We start from the raw sequence: 15,953 nt of genomic DNA on the forward strand, positions 1-15,953 counted from the left end.
CATGGTTGCCAGAGGCTGGGGGAGGTAGGAGTGGGGAATGACTGCTAAAAGGTACGGGGTTTCTTTTTAGGGTAGTAAAAAAAATATATGCCAGAAAAAGATAGTGGTGATGATTGCACAGCCTTGGAACATACTAAAAAACAACAAAAACACTGAGTTGCATGCTTGAAAGTGGTCATTTGATATATGTGAATATCTCAACTAACAAAAAAAAGTATAGAGAGGTCCCACGTGTCCTGGCCCAGCTTCCATCATCGCTGACATCCTATGTAACTATAGTACATTATCAAAACCAGAAAGCTGATATACCAGGTGCAGACCTTCATACACGCATTTGTGTGTGTGTGTGTGTGTGTGAGTTCTAGGCAATTTTATCACACGTAGATTCAAGTAACCACGACCACATCAAGATATATAGCGACACTTCCGTCACCACAAAGGGAGTCCCTCACGCAGCCCTTTATAGCCACACCTTCCCACACCCATCCCTGACATTGGCAACCACTGATCTGTTCTCTGTGCTTTTTGTCACTTCAGGAATGCTATATAAATGGAATCATACTGCCTGTAACCTTTCTGAGACCCGCTCTTTTCGCTCGGTATAATGCCCTTGACATCCATCCAAACTGGTGTGTGTATCAGTAGCTTGTTGCTTTTTGATTACGGTAATTTATTAAATTGGGGCTACTTCTGTGGGCAATCCGGCATCTGCCCGAGGGCGTGGATCTGCGTCATTGGGTTAATTCTGCAAGAGGAAAGCACCTTTGTTAGGAATTAGGGACCTCCAGCAAGAGGACTACCCTGACCATATGTTCTAAAAAATACCCTTCCAATGGCCATGAATAATTCTCTCTTATTTTCCTTGTCCAGGGTATCCCTGACTGATTTTTTTTTTTTCTTGGCAATTTTGTTTGTTTCCACAGCTGGTGCAGAGCTGGGACCTGGTGGGCGGGGCTTCGCCGCCTACCCTTGCATGTGGCTCCTGCACGAGGGATTTATATTGGGCAAGTGGGTAACAGATGTTGTCAATGCCTCCCCAGCCCCTGGTCCTTCCTCCGTCTGTGTGTGCCTGCCTCTATATTTCTCTGATGGAGGATTGTCTTTCTGGCCCCGGGGGCCCATTTTCCCTCCCCTGAAGCAGACCCAGACTGATGGGGAATTGAGCCCCCAGGAGCCACCCTCCACCTACACTGGTGGGAATTGGGGTGTGACTACCCCAGCTCCCTTGTCCCGAGGGTGGCCTTGCTCTGAGGCATGTTCTGCTCTGGCTCCCACATTCCCTGGTGGCACCAAGCTCCAGATGCCACAGGAGAGGCTAGCTTGGTAACACACTCTTTATGGAATGCCTGTTCTCCCCTCGCCTCCCCGCCCTCCCAACTGGTGTTTCCTTTGGTGTCCGCATAATCTCCCAACAATCAGATCCTTGCCTCAGGGTCTGCTTGGGGGGTGGGGGGGCGGTGAATGCACACTAAGACAGAATGAATTAATGAATGAAAATGGGTGTGAATCCTGACTCCACCGCTTGGGCTGGCCACACCCCTTGCTGCATGGCAGAGCTCTGGTCTTCCTTCCAGGACACGGGTTGCAGCGCTGGTCCTTCCCAGGGCTTTGAGAAAACCCGGGGCGGTCACGGTGGCAGCAGATTCTCATTCTGTCCTCTCTGCCATGAGCAGGCACAGCAGACGCTTGGCCCGCTGGCTTGGCCCCTGCCGTTTGCTCAGTGCACCTTGGTCAGCCCTCAGCGGCTTCCCATAAGCCTTTTTCTTAGAGACTCCGTCTGCTAATGAGGCCCTGAGTTACCCACAGGTTAATGTTCTTTGACTTTGAACACCATGATTCCCACTTAGTCCTCCTGTTATCCCTCCTGCTGACAGAGATGTGATGGGAAATCAATTACGGTCCCCTCGCCCGCGTCCAAGGCTCAGCCTTCAGATTCTTCCTTTGTCAGGCAGCCACAGTGACCCAATTTAGGCCCTGACTTGGGGAAGGCATGAGGGGCACCCAGTGGATTTTGAGCTGTGCTGTCTTGACCCCTTGCAGCTGCCCAGAGCACTCAAAGTTCCTGCAGAGCTTGAGAAACTTGGCCAGAAGAAGTCAGAACCCCTTGAACTCCTCTCTCTCCCTTAACAAAAGTAGGCGCCTCCCTCCTGAAAGGCACCATTGTCGCTGGAACAAGCCCCCTTTGTTCTCTCCCGCAGCTGGTGCCTGGGCCTCCATCTCCTGGGCCCGGCAGAACCTACCCACCCCCCACCCCAAGCCAGCCAATCTCCTCCTTTCCTGGCTCTGTCAAGTAGCTGGCCGTCCAGTTGAGACCTTCTCAAATACACAGCGATGCTGTCTTTAGGTGAAGGGGACAACTCCAGCCCATGTCAGAGATGCTGTGGTTACCTCGCTGCTACTCTCAGCCTCTAAAAGCAGGGACCCAAGCTTCAGACGCCTGCAGGGGCCAGACAGAGGCATATCCTGGGAAGACAATGGGGTGTAGAACAGTAGGGAATGGTGGGGACTGGGGCACCAGAGACCATCCCCACCACCCCACTGGCTCCAGCCAGCAGCCACCAGGGGCCCACTGGGGCCGTGTTCTCCATGTCTACACCAAGCAAAACCCTAGTTCTGGGAGGGGAGGGGAAATTTCCCCATCGTTAAATGTGGCCAACCATGTGTTTTTAATATGTCACAAGCCAAACAAAATCGGCCTGCAGGCCAGATCAGTTTGCAGCCTCTTCTCTAGACTTCCCACAAAGGGACAGCCATTAGGAGGTAAATAGCAATCAGTCATTCATTCCATCATTTATTCATTCAATGAAGATTCTGTGGCTTCTATCATGTGCCAAGAACGTGCAGCGTTCTGGAATGAGTTAGACATAGCCAGTTCCCTTCCGGAGCACAAAGCCAAGTGTGTTGGAGGGGTGATCTGGACTGGAAAACAGGTATTTGTGGGACACTGAGGAAATGCTAGGCTCAGGCAGTGCAAGGAATCGTGGGCACCTGGAGGACAGAGCAGTGGTATCAGGGAAGGGGTGACAGTGGGGGCGACAGCATATTTGTGCTGAATTTCGCTGGTGGGAGAGGCTGGAAGCATGTTGCAAGGAGAGGCGCAGCCTGTGCAAAGGCCCTGAGGCCAAGCCTGGTGGGAGATGTTCGGCAGCAGCTGTGAGTTTTCTCTGGACAGGAAGTTGCTGGAGCTGAGTAAAGTCTCTGGATCTGGCTTTTTCTACCTCTACCTAAAGCACCCACAATGTGGAATCTTGTCGGCACAAGCAGTTGCAACAGTGGGGTTTCCGCGCTCCTCTGCCCCTCTGGCCTTGAGAGTAGCCTGGCCGGTGGACAGGAACCACACTCAGGGGTCCTGAGTCTTTGAAACCCTGCCAGGGAGGAGAACAGTTCCTGGGGCTCGGTGCCACAACCCTGTCCCAAGGTCTGCTCCAGTTTCTTTCTTTTCTTTTTTTTTTTCTTCTTTAAATTATTTTTATTTTTACATTTTTTAAATTCCACAGGGTTTTGTAAAAGAAAACCAGACTCTGCTTGCTGGGTTAATGAAATAACCCAAGTGACTGCTCTTTTCCCATCCTCTTCTTTCATCTTTCCCTACCCCCAGTGCTCTCCCCAAAGCTGATTAAATTGATTAAAATAAAAGCCCGCTGCATTTTAAATTCAGTCTGAATGACAGAGCAGAGAGGCCCAGGGGGCAGCTTTGTGCCACAAAGTGCAGTCAGGGCAGGTGAGGTCTAAGAGTTCACCCTAGATTATGTAGAGAAGGGAGGCCTGGCCTCCTGGCCCTCAGCCCGTTTACTTCAGGGAGAAAAAGAAATGGACTAACGACACCCCTCTCTTCCTGGTGTTTCAGAGCATGGAAGACCCTTCCTTGTGGATGTGCCCCTTCCACCCACCGCTCCAGCTCTTTTTTGTTATCCGCAACACCAGACAGCTGCAGGACTTTGGTCTAGCCAAGATCAAGGTCTGGAATTACTGGACGGCTAATGGCGTAAGTAAGGGCCCTGACTCCCCACTGGGTGTGTGACTGAAGGAAGCACCTAGGCGCTGTCCAGTCATCTGGGTGCTGAAGTTGCAAGATGCATTCGCAGAAGCCCGGCTGCCCTTCCTGCTGGGTGTAGCCAGTGCCTGGGTGGGCATTTCATGCCATGTGGGCAGAGCCACGGGGAGCAGAGCCGCAACTTGAAGGTTTGGGAAGTGAAATCAGGCCACCCTTGGGGGGAACTAGACAGATAGGAACCAGGGCTCAGTTTTGATAGATAAGGAAACAGAAAGATTTCTTAGGTAACCACAAAAAGGTTATGTAACATGCTCAGAGTCACACACCAATAAGCGTCACCATGAGAATGAACCCACACAGTCAGACTCGGCGCATTCATTTAGCCAGTGTGTCTCAGAATTTAATCTGTGACAGCTTACCGGGGATCTTGCTAAAACACAGGTTCTAATTCAGTGGGTGAAGGGACAGGGCATGAGTTACTGTACCCAGAGGTGCTGGTGTTCCTGTTGTGGGGACCCCACTCTGAACAGCCAGGCTCTTAACCTCTGTGCTCTTCTGTCCCTCCAGTTTCAGAATCCCTGCCCTTCTTCCTACCCCCCACAACACCCCCTACACTGGAGCGCTTAACCTCTCTTCCTTCTCTGGACTTTTTTCATGTTCTCATTTACACTTGTTCCTTCATTCAACATGTACTGTTGAGCACATGTGCCGTCGGGCTTCCTGATTAATTTGGAGGACATTGATATGAAAGACGCCCTGGAGGTACACCTTGTCTAAAAGCCGGCAGACAAGTAAATGTAAAAATAAGTTGCAGTGTGCTGAAGGCCTCCGTGGAGGTGACTTTGAGTTTCAAATGGGAGTTCCTGGAACTCAACAGGGAACTCAGTGGGTGAGGAAGGACAGGACCCCCCACCCCCATCTTGTTTCCCCTCTTTCGATAGATGTGGGGACAGTTGTTCTGTTTTCTTTTCTAATTTGTTCTCAGGGATGTGGTAATACAAGGGAGATGAGCAAGGGGAACTGGTCCTCAGCTTCAATATTGTCAAGAGAGACAGTAGGGCATGGTGGGGAGTGTGGCAAACAGGTAAGCACATGCTTAAGGTAAAGGGAAGGCCACTTGTCAGCTTCAGCTAATGGTTGCTACATACATATGCCAACCAGGACCGCTAGATGAACATTCCTGGGGAGCTGGGAATCTGGAATTTGTTAGGAGCATTTCTGGTTTGTAAATGTCAACAGCTAATTTAAATTCTTTTGAAACCACCATACAGTCCAAAGCAAACTCATCTTTGGGCTGGAGTTGGCCTGTCTGGAACGCAGCCCCTGCAGCAGGGAGGGAATCTGCGTCAGGCTGGGTGAGCTCAGTGAAGGTGCTAGAAGAAGTACACACCTGAGCCACAGTGGGAAGAGACAGTGGCACAGAGCTGACGCAGAAAAGGAGAAAAGTGTATTCCAGGAGGAGGGCCCAGCCCCTCCAGTTCATCTCCAGTAGCCACTGGGAGGTCTGATCATGCAGCTTCAAACCCTCCAAGGCTTTCCTTGACCTGGACGATCCAGGTCAAACCCGCGAGCATGACATCAGGGCCCCGTAATCCCAGGCACCAGGCCCCACGTCTCCCTACCATCAGCCCCCACCCCCTGCTGTGGCCACACCCCCCCCCCCCCCCAAGTGTCAGCTGCTGTGCCTCTCCACCACTCTGCCTGGGAGTTAACAGATCGGCCCTGGCCCCTCCCATCTGGCTCGGCTCCAGGTGCCTGCCTCTGCTGCAAATTCCCAGAAAACCAAACATTACTTTCTCTAGGAAGTCTGTCCTGACCCCTGCCTCCAATGCCGCTTCTGGACTTCATGAATATGTTCTATCACCCCTGTACCGGGATGGACATCTGCCTACCCCATACCACCATGGGCTCCTGGGAGCAGGGCCTGCATTGTCTCTGCCTCTGCTCATTCAAAGTGGTTATCAAATGAAGGAATGAGTTCATTGCCCGAGAACCCACAGGTAATTTATCTTACGCCTTTTGATAGCCAGATGAGACACAGAGAATTGGCATTTGCTGCATTGCACAGGCTGGTACCCAAGGTCAGGGCAGAGCTGGGGATCAAGGTCAGGGAGTCCGGTCCTTCTCCCTCCTTCCCATCCCCCTGCATCCCATAATTCTTCCTGCGGATACTCCCCCTCCCAGCCCCTCCCCACTCTCCAGGGGTCCAGCTGTATGCTTAGGGGCTGTCCTTCAGGCCCTGGCAGGACCCCACCCCTGTGTAGCCACAGGCACTCTCTGCAGGTAGGGTCCTGCTTGCTCATTCCCAAGCTGGCTGGACACTTCCTGGCAGGTGGTCGGCGGCATCTTCTGGAAGGAGCAATGAAACAGTGCTCGCTGCCCAAGCCCGTGCCCTGTAGCTCTCAGCCCTGTCATTGAATATATATGTCTCTGGCCAAGAAAAGCGGATTTTATGTGCTGGATTACAAAGCAGATAAGCTTCATCCCTTATGGCCAGGCCCGCCTTTCTTCTTGAACCTGCGCTCAGCCTTCCCTGTGCGCTAAGAATAAAAAAGAGGAGTAGGACATCAGGGGGTCGTTGGGGGTGCTTCGGGGAGCCTTGGCGGCCGGGCTCCGAGTCCTGAGGTATTTCTACACAAGGAGCAGAGTGCGGAGGACTGCAGTCCCTGCCCAGGGCTGCCGCTTACGTAACGCACACCCATCTGTTGCCAGAATTTACCGGGGGCAGAAAGCGCAAACAAACGCAGTGGCAGGTTGGTTTGATTTAATATTCTCTGGAGAATGCTATTACTGTGTGTTTTAGAGGAGATAGAAATGAGAGTTTATAGGAAATATAGCTCGGCCTGGTAGACACGGCTAGTTAATACAGTGTTTTGTGTATGAGACTCCAAGGGAGAAAAGTTAAACGGGGAGTAGGGAGCAATTCCGACCAAGGCTTATTTAGAACATAAGAAAAGAAGGTGCTAGAAAGAGGGAAGGCTCTTTTATCGGAAAATACGATGTTGCGCGTCCAAGTTCTCAAGCTAACTTCTCTGGGTTCCCTGCTTCCCCCCGCCCCACCGACCCCCCATTAGGCGATGTGGTGAGTGTGGGTGGGCCCAGGGGGAGGGACTTCAGGGGAAGTGAGGACGAGGACTAGAATCCGGCCACCCAGACAAACAGAAGGCAGTGCACAGACATCTGTACTCATCACAGCTCCCGTTTACCTGTGTCCACCAGGTGGCCGTGAGGCACCCTGTTAGGCACTCGGTCAACATTTGATGCGTGAACAAATAAGTCAACAAACGAATCATCTCAGTTAACCCCCAGGAGTCCTGCAAGGTGGCATCACTCCCCACCTTGTCGGGGAAGAAGCTGGAGCTTAGAATAGTGAGCTCTTTGGGGGCAGAGAGACTGCGTCTTTTTTGTCAGCCCTGCTTGGAAGTGGCTGCCCGGAGTGCCGTCTTGAGAAGAATCGAACCTTCCTTCTGGTTCATAAAGAGAAGGGTGTTGTGGTGGATCAGTGATGTCTACCTCGGGCTCAGGAGGAGGCTGTGATCATAACGTCTGTCACATTTTTTTGGTACTCCTCGGATGGCGTGACTTGCCCAGCGAGTGACTTGCGAGGGACACAGCTGGGAGGAGAACGTGAGGGATGTCAGTTTTTCTCAGCACCACTTCCTCTGCCGAGCTACATCTGTTGGGAGGAAGGACCCAGTCTCCTTCCTAGAGTGTATAGTAACCCATCCAAGAAGTGGGCTTTCGGCAGGTCCCCATGGTCTATGTTTTCCTTCAGAACAAGTCTATCTTCGGTAAAAACAGGCAAGTTATCACCATCTTCACCCATAACATAACCACGCAGATGCCACCTCTGGCCTGGTCACAGCAGTGGGGGAGGCAGGACAGGCGCCAAGTGGTATCGTCCATATACAGAAATGCTGCTCATTAAATAGTTTATGAATGAATGAATGCATGGATGGATGGATGGATGGATGTTAGATTTCCCCAGCGTGTATCTCTGTGATACTCCATGATGGTCTAAGCCAGCACTGTCCTGTAGAACTTTCTGTGATGACGCTACCGCAGGATGTCGGCCCCATCCAGTTCAGTAGCCATGAGCCACAGGTGCCGTTGAGAACTTGCGGTGTGGCTGGTGCAATGGAGAAACTGCATTTTATTTTACTGATTTTTCTTTTCATCAAGTTGTAATTGACATATAAGATTGTATTCTTAGACATTTCTGGTGCACGACCTAATGATTTGGCGTATGTCTATATGGCAGAATCATCACCATAATAAGTTTCGTTAGCCTCTGTCAGCGCACATAGTTACAGAACATTTTTTTCCTGATGATGAGAACTTTTAAGATCGCCTTTCTCAGGAACTTTCAAATATACAACACGATATGGTTGACTACAGTTACAATGCTGTACGGGACATCCCCAGGACTTATTTCTCCCATAACCGGAAATTGGCGCCTTTCAAACGCCTCCCCCCATCGCACCCTCCTCCCACTTCCCACCTTTGGCAAGCCCCAATCTGTTCTCTGGATCCATGAGTTCAGGTTTTTTCAAGTTGCACATGTAAGTGCGATCAAACAATATTTGTCTTTCCCTGTCTGACTTACTTCACTTAGCATAGGGTACTCAAGGTCCAGCCATGTCTTTGCAGATGGCGAGATCTCCTTTTTGATGGCTGAGTAATAGTCTCCTGTGTGGATATACCACATCTTTTTAATCCGTTGGTCTGCTGCTGGCCACTTGGGTTGTCTCCGTGTTTTGGCTGTTGCAAATATAATGCTGCAGCAAACACGGGCATGCGGATACCTTTTGGAGAGAGTGATTTCGTTTCGTAAAGACCAATTCCCAGATGCAGAATCGCTGGATCGCACAATAGTTCTCTCTTAACTTTTTTGCAGAACCTCCATCCTATTTTCTAGAGTGGCTGCTCCACTTTATAGATGGCCCCGCCAATAGCGCCCACGGTCCCCTTTTGTCTCCATTCTTGCCAACACTCCTGATGAGAAACTGCATCTCAACATGTCATTTAATGTTAACTTCAGCAACCATGTGGGGCTGGTGACTGTGTATTAGACACACAGGCTGTTGGTGCTCACGGGGCCACAGTGGCCTAATAGAGGAGGCCCTTGTCCACAGGGGAAGGGAAATAAACAAGGGCATAAATGAATAATGTTAATTTCAGGTAGTGCTAAGTGTTCTGAAGGTGAGACAGTAAGGCAATGGGAATGAGGCCTGGGGGGAAGGAGGTTGGGCTGCTTTGAGTGGTGGGAAGCCTGCCATCAGGGGGCCAGAGCCAGAGCAAAGGCCCTGAGGCAGGAACTTGCTTAGTACTTGGTGAACAAAGGAGTGTGTGAGGGGAGGTGCCAGAGATAGGGGGGAACCAGGGGCCCTCCCTGGTTCAGACCTTATTCCTGGAGAGGCAGAATAGAGGAATGGTCAGAGCAAAGGCATCAGAGCCAGAGCCCCTGGGGCAAATCCTGGCTCCTCCTTTTAGCTGTGTGACATTGGGTATGTCACTCCACATCTCTGTGCCTTGGTTTCTTCATCCATAAAATGGGGTAATTATTGTTCAGTTAAGTACACGGAAAGTGCTCAGAATGATTCCTGGCCTTCGTGAGCTCTATACACGTGTCTGCTGTTAGGGTCATTATTGGAGGGTTTTGAGCAGGGGATAATATAGTCTAAGTGAGAAATTGAAAAGATCACTCTGGCTGCTGTTTGGAGAATGGATTAGAGGGAACGGGGCTGGGTGGGGAGGTGCCCAAAGGAGGCTTCTAGCATAGCACAGCTATGGGTCATGGTGGCTTGAATGAGCGTCCTGGTGCTTAGAGGGTGCACCATGGGGAGACTCACTTCATCCCAGGACGATATTTGCATTCAACAAGGCCTCTGTTTGGGAGAGGAGGGAGAATTTTCAAAGAAACGCCAAAGGAAAGAGATGAGTTCAGTAACTGCGCATGCACCCTTCACCTGCTCCGCAGTCATGGACATCCTGCCATTCCAGTTTCATCTACCCCCCCTCCCCCACATGTGATTGTAGCTCTCCTATCACTTCACTCATAGATTCTTTAGTGTGCCTCTCTAACAGATAAGGAATTTGCTTTTATATAAGCCCAATGTCATGACCCTACCAGACGGTAATGACTAATTATACACTAATAATCATCAAATATCCAATCTGTGTTCAGATATCCCTAATGGTCTCAAAATTGTTTCTTTGTGGTTGGTTTGTTTTGGATCGGGATATAAACCAAGCCCAAACATGGCAATGGCTTCGAAGTCAAAGGGGCTTCGGTGGGCTGAGTTGGCGTGGCCTGGCGGCTATGCCCCGTGGCAGAGTCTGGGCAGCCTCGGGTCTGGGGAACACGGTGGCATCTTAGCAGAGTGGCTGGTGGAAAGGGGACCAACCCAGGTGCATGAGAGTCTTTCTGAGGGGTTGACCCCAGGCTTGGTCTCAGCCCCTGGCAATCACCAGAGGGTGCTCACCTCTGACCAGAGTCCACACTCAGGAGGTTAGGATCACGGTAACCTTGAGAGCCCCAGGAGTCCCTGGTTTGAAGCAGGTCCCCAGCAAGCAGGGGAAGGAGATGCTAGCAGAGAATTCAGCCTTTGGAGAGGGGACCAACAAGGTGTTCAGGATCCAAGGGGTAGTTTGGGATTTAGGACCAGACCTCTCCCAGCAGGAATGAGAGCACAAATGCAGAACCAGGATGGAAGCGGAGGCATGTGCACTGTGTTGTGCAAACTATAGCAGGACGAGCAGTAGCAGGGCTGGGCAAGATGTCTGAGTAAGGGAGGGCTGCTCACCCACTATGCAGATTCCAGTTTAGATAAATTCCAGACCCCCTCTGGGGTGAGGCACCCCATCTCCTGCCTTCTGCCCACCTCAGCCAGTAGTGATTCAGTAACTGAACCTATTGATTTGAGTAGCAAAAGACAGAAAACCTAAAACTGACTTAAGCACAAAAGGGAGTTTCTCGGCTCATGTAACAGGAGGGTGTGGGGTGGCTGGCTTCAGGCATGGCAGGATCCAGGAGCTCATGTGATGTCATCCAGGATCATGTGTCTCTGCTTTCCTCTGTGTTGGCTTCATCCTCAGGTTCCGGGCGGGGCGGGGTCGGGGGGGTGGTAACCTAATGACATCAGACTCCTGATTTCAGCAGCCTTTGCAGAAAGAGATTGTCCTCACGAAAGTCCCAGGTCTAGGACCCAGCAACCTGGAGTAAGGCTCATGTTATCCCTCTGAAGGGAAGTTGGGGGAAGGATGGATGCCCCATGGAAAACTGAAGTGCTGTCTCTGTGAGAAGGGAACATAGGAGAAATGATATCTAAACTAGGTATTTTTTCCTTTTCTTGAAGAATACAGAAGTGACATGCTGTTGAACTAATTCATCAGCTCCCAGATCTAAACCTTCCCCCAAGCTTAACTTCTGAACCAAGCTTCCACCCTGGCCCTCAGACACTTGTCTTTGGCATTTCTGCCCAGCAAGTCACTGACCCTCCAACCTCACCCACCCAAGCCCAGGCAGGTCTGCCCCAGCCTGCAGCATGCATCTGGCTCCCACCTCTGCATCCTTCTCTCTTCCCTCTGCCCCTCGCTGCCAGTCATCCCTAAGTCCTGCTATTTCCATTGCCAAAATCTGTCTCCTTCCAGACCAGCCACTCCTTCCCCCGCCTCCTGCCCACTGACCACCACCCCCCACCCGAGCAGAACGCATCCCATCTGCCTGCTTCCCTCCCTCATCTGCTCAGCCCCCTGTCTCATCAGCAGAGACTTATCGATCCCCCCACACTCAGCTGTTGTGCTGGGGCCTAGAATCAGACATGCTGTCTGCCCTTGCCAGCTCACACCCAGTCAGGGGAGGTCCAGGGAGATCAAAAGCAAACCATAGTTCACTGGGGCCGGTGCAGTGATGGGGGATGAACTGGGGACAAGCTAGGGGGCCTCAGAGCCACAGAGGGCCTCCGGGGAGGGACACAGTCCTAATAGCTCGCCCTGGTGCATCCTGGCAAGAAGGCCGTGACAGAGGCTATGCCTCCACCAACCAGAGGCAGCTCGCAGACACATTTCGGCCGGCTCATGTGGCATTTGCAAAATTCTTTAAATTGCCAGCTTTTAAACATTGGGACATTTTGCGTTAAAATATGGATTTTTGACTTTACTAAGAGATGAAGATCTGGTGACACCAGGCCACATCCACAGCCAGAAGCTCTGGGGGAGCCAAGTCACCGCACCGCAGTCCCCACCGCCCCCACTGGTCTCCCTGACATAGTGACACGTTGTTATGCCGCATCGCCTCTCCAGTATATGTGCATGCATGTGGGTGGGGGGGACCGCTCCCCGACCCCCACACTGGCCCCCTGGCTTTTCCATCCCTGTGCAACTTTTATCTCCCTCTGCTTCCCATAAAACTGTTCTCTTTGCTATGCTTTTGCTCCTGCTCTTTCCAGAATCTAGAATGCCTAGCCTGGCTCAGTACAGACCCTGCCTTTGGGGACATCGAGGTCCTTTTCTCTTCGCACCCAAGCCTCCTGCACACCCCTAGCCTGCCCCACGCCCTTCCAGGCACCAAGTCCCACGCTTCCTTAGGTGTTCCTCAGCTTCCTGAGCCTCTGATGCCCTAAACTGGTGCCCCTTGGCCAAAGCCATCCGCGGGTGTGCCCCACTCAGCCCTTACAGTGCTGTCCAGCTTGGGGATCACTTGACAACATTTGAAACTTGGCTTTTGATGAACTGGCAACAATCTCAGTGTGGCGTCCACCAGCTGGTGCTGAGTGGCCCCGGACACCCTCTGGACTGGGGGGAGTGTGTTCTCCCACTCAGTACAAGCCCCGCACCCCCACCCCAGCACCACCACTGGTACTACAAGTGTCTGAGTTTGTAACCTGTTAATATACAGACTGTCATGAACTCCTTAAGATGAACCTTGCTTTCTTCTTTTGCATCCCACACAGGCCAAGGACCCCAAAATCCCCCGCCCCCCATGTGTTATGTATCCGATTGAACAAAATTGCAAGCATTGCTTTCCGGGGCCTCAGCCCAGATCTAGGGGAGTCCTGGCCTAGGGGCAGCAAGAGTGTGTCTAGGACCCACCCTATGGGGCTTGGGATTCCTCTGCCCGCTGCCAGCCTCTGCCCGGAATGGGGATTGCTGCAGCCTTAGCAGAGCGGGGAGTCTCCAGCCTACACTAGTCCCAAGCACCAAGCCTTGGCCAGGACATATTGTCCAGACAGTGGACTGGGCACAAGACAGTGACGGTAGCTTACATTTCTAGAGCACTAGTCAAAGAGCTACGCATGTATCTGCTCATTTATTCCACCCAGCAGCCCTCTGAGATGGGTATGGCATAATCAGCTCCATTCTACAGAGGGAGAAACTGAGGCACAGGACAGCAGAGCAGCTGACCAGTGGTCACATGACTACCAGGCCATCTGGGGCCCATCACACACTCCTGCCTTTCAGTAGAGACTGTGGTCGCCGGAGAGCCTATCGAGGCAGTGGTCACTGCCCCTCAGCCCTGGCCCCGTGGTGTCAGATGGCCTGAATGTTCCAGAGAGGCCAGAAAGCTCTCAATGTTTAGAAATTGTCAACTGGTTTTGGAAACACGAATTGCTCCGGGAGCTAGCCCAGCCTAGATGTAGCTGTAGGGCCGCGAGTTAGTGACCCAATCTGTCACATTCCATCTGCGTCTATGGCCCTGCGTCTGTGATGTCGGGGCGGGGGGGTGGGGTGGGGGGGTAGGGGGTGGGACGGGGCCCAGAATACTTGGCCCAGAGCCCAGCCAGTAGTAGGTGCTTGTCAAATGTCACAGCATCTCACCATCTTCTTCCGACTTTCTACATCACAAAAATGATTTTCATTGCCCTTCTTCCCCCAGGGATGTGTAAAAGGCCATTAAGTTCTCCTCCCCATAAAACATTCGAGTTCAGGTACTCCAGGAAAGGAGCACGTTCAGTTCCCAGAGCCAGGCCTCAGGACAGATAGGAATTAGGACAGGACTGTTCCCTGTCCTTGAAGATCTTCCGTCCAGGCAGGGACAGGCTCTGAGAGCCCAGAGGAGGACCCTCGATCCCACCAGAGGAAGGGAGGAGGGGGAGGAGGGGAGGAGGGGAACACGGGGTAGGCCAGGGGATTTCTGGAGAGGTCAGGTCCTGAAGCCTGCAGGTTGGGTCCTAGGCAGCAACAGCTCAGTCCCCAAAGCCCCCTACCCCCAATAAACCTACCATCGGGGAGAACCCCCTCCCAGTCAGCCCAAAGCCTCTAGGTCAAGACAGAACCTGTAGAGTGTGGGATGCCTTTAGTAGGGCCTCCCCGGGTGCTGCATATGCTCAAGGGAAGAGAGCTAGGTCATTCGGCATCCAGGCCAAGGAAGACAGTGGCCTTGCAAAGTCGATTCAAGTACGTAGATTGAAATAATATTAATACTGTCGTATTACAAATGCATGACAGTCTCAACATAGTGAGTCCTCGTCAACTATAAAGAAGGACAGTGAAGTCAGGGTGTGAACAAGGAAGGACGCTCCCATTCACCGCAAGCTGAGGAAAGGGTGCTCCCTCCCCACCCAGGGCCCAAAGCCACCGCCTCCTCCGCCTCCTGGGCTGAGGAGGGAGCCAGGATGGGGATAGGAGAGAGCGGGTCCACAGGGACTTAGTGAAAGCTAGAAATGGGGCTGGAGGTCTGCCTAGGGCAGGTGATCCTGCCCATGGCCAGGCCTTCCCAGGGTCTAGTTTGCCCCAAAGGGAGATGCCCGTCAGAGTGGCTCCCCACGCACCAGCTGCACAGCCCCCAGGAAGGCTCAGCCTCAATGTCTTCACTGAAAGACGGGCCCTCCCGCCCACCTTGCGGAGTTGCTCCAAGGCTGGGTGACATGATGCGGCCTTTTACTTTTTTTTTTTTTTTAATACTTGGAATCCCCGATAATTTAAGCACCATCAGATAGGGCCCAAGCCTCCCGGATCCCCACGACCCCCATCACGCCCTGAGGTTCCACCTGCCGGGCCCCGTGCCACAGCCTGCATCCCTCCTTCTGTCCCCTCTCTGCCAGACTTCTTGGAGGGAGCTGGGCGGCGGATGGCTAGAGGTCAGGCGGTGCCCCAGGCTGTCCGTGGAATGTAGACAAACACACTTCGGGAGCCAGACATCTCATTAGGAGAGCTGGGGTGCCCACCTCCTGACAGCGCCGGACCGGAAGTCCTCCCCACCACCCCCATCACCTCTTGAAATGAGAGTGTTTCTGTCTCGCCAGATGTTTCCGTGATGGAAATCGTGCAGAACGAGTCATTGACGCTGCCCGCGCTGTCCTTCTCGAATAGCTGTTTCCTGATTAATTCACAGCACGCACCCGCTCTGCGCCTCCGCTAAACAGAGAACACATCCATATAAACATGTAAAAGCGAGCTTTGAGAATCGACTTTTCTGACAGTCGGCAAATAGTAGCCTGCCATCCCACAATTGGATGATTGAAGCCGAGTTCCTGTAGTGTAGCATGGGCTTGATGCTTCTTGTTGGAAACTGCGACAGAAACCTCAATGGCCATAACTTGGCGAACTAGAAATTCAGTTAGAGCTTCCTCGCCCAGCGGAAGGAAGGCTAAGGATGGGGAATACGGAGAGGTGGACAACCCTGGGGTCTCAGAGCCCATATCTCAAACGCAGGTTGGCAGCCAAAGCGTTCATGCTCTTGTAGTTCCAATGTAAGGGTTGAGGGCCATTCACGTGCTGGGCACCTGCTGGGCGCTTAGACAAGACTGGTAGGGCCTCCACTGTCTGGGGCCTGAGATTTGGATGGGGGAGACAGGATCTAAGCTAAAAGCTCATCAGCAAGACCATTCCAGAGATGGGAGGGAAATCGAACGAGGCGATGGGAGAGAGAGGGGACCAGATGGGTTGGGGGCTCCAGATAGGGTCAGGAAGATCTCTCGGAAGACAAGAAGGAGCCAACCTTGCAGATGTCTGGGGC

At 52.3% G+C, this 15,953-nt stretch overlaps 1 protein-coding gene across 6 annotated transcripts in view; it reads left to right on the top strand.

Annotated features, from left to right (window-relative positions):
• Positions 1–15,953, top strand: part of KATNIP (katanin interacting protein) — a 173,588-nt gene that overhangs the window by 120,766 nt on the left and 36,869 nt on the right. For all 6 annotated transcript variants that reach the window (XR_007124556.1, XM_047714380.1, XM_047714384.1 and 3 more), the window contains one exon: positions 3,848–3,985. Coding sequence is in view for 5 of the 6 variants with exons in the window: in XM_047714380.1 (XP_047570336.1) it covers positions 3,848–3,985 (138 nt within the window). In the remaining variant the exon portion in view is untranslated. The remainder of the gene's footprint in view (positions 1–3,847; positions 3,986–15,953) is intronic.

The sequence above is a fragment of the Lutra lutra genome, chromosome 18 (assembly GCF_902655055.1).
Source record: "Lutra lutra chromosome 18, mLutLut1.2, whole genome shotgun sequence".
Lineage (NCBI taxonomy): Eukaryota > Metazoa > Chordata > Mammalia > Carnivora > Mustelidae > Lutra > Lutra lutra.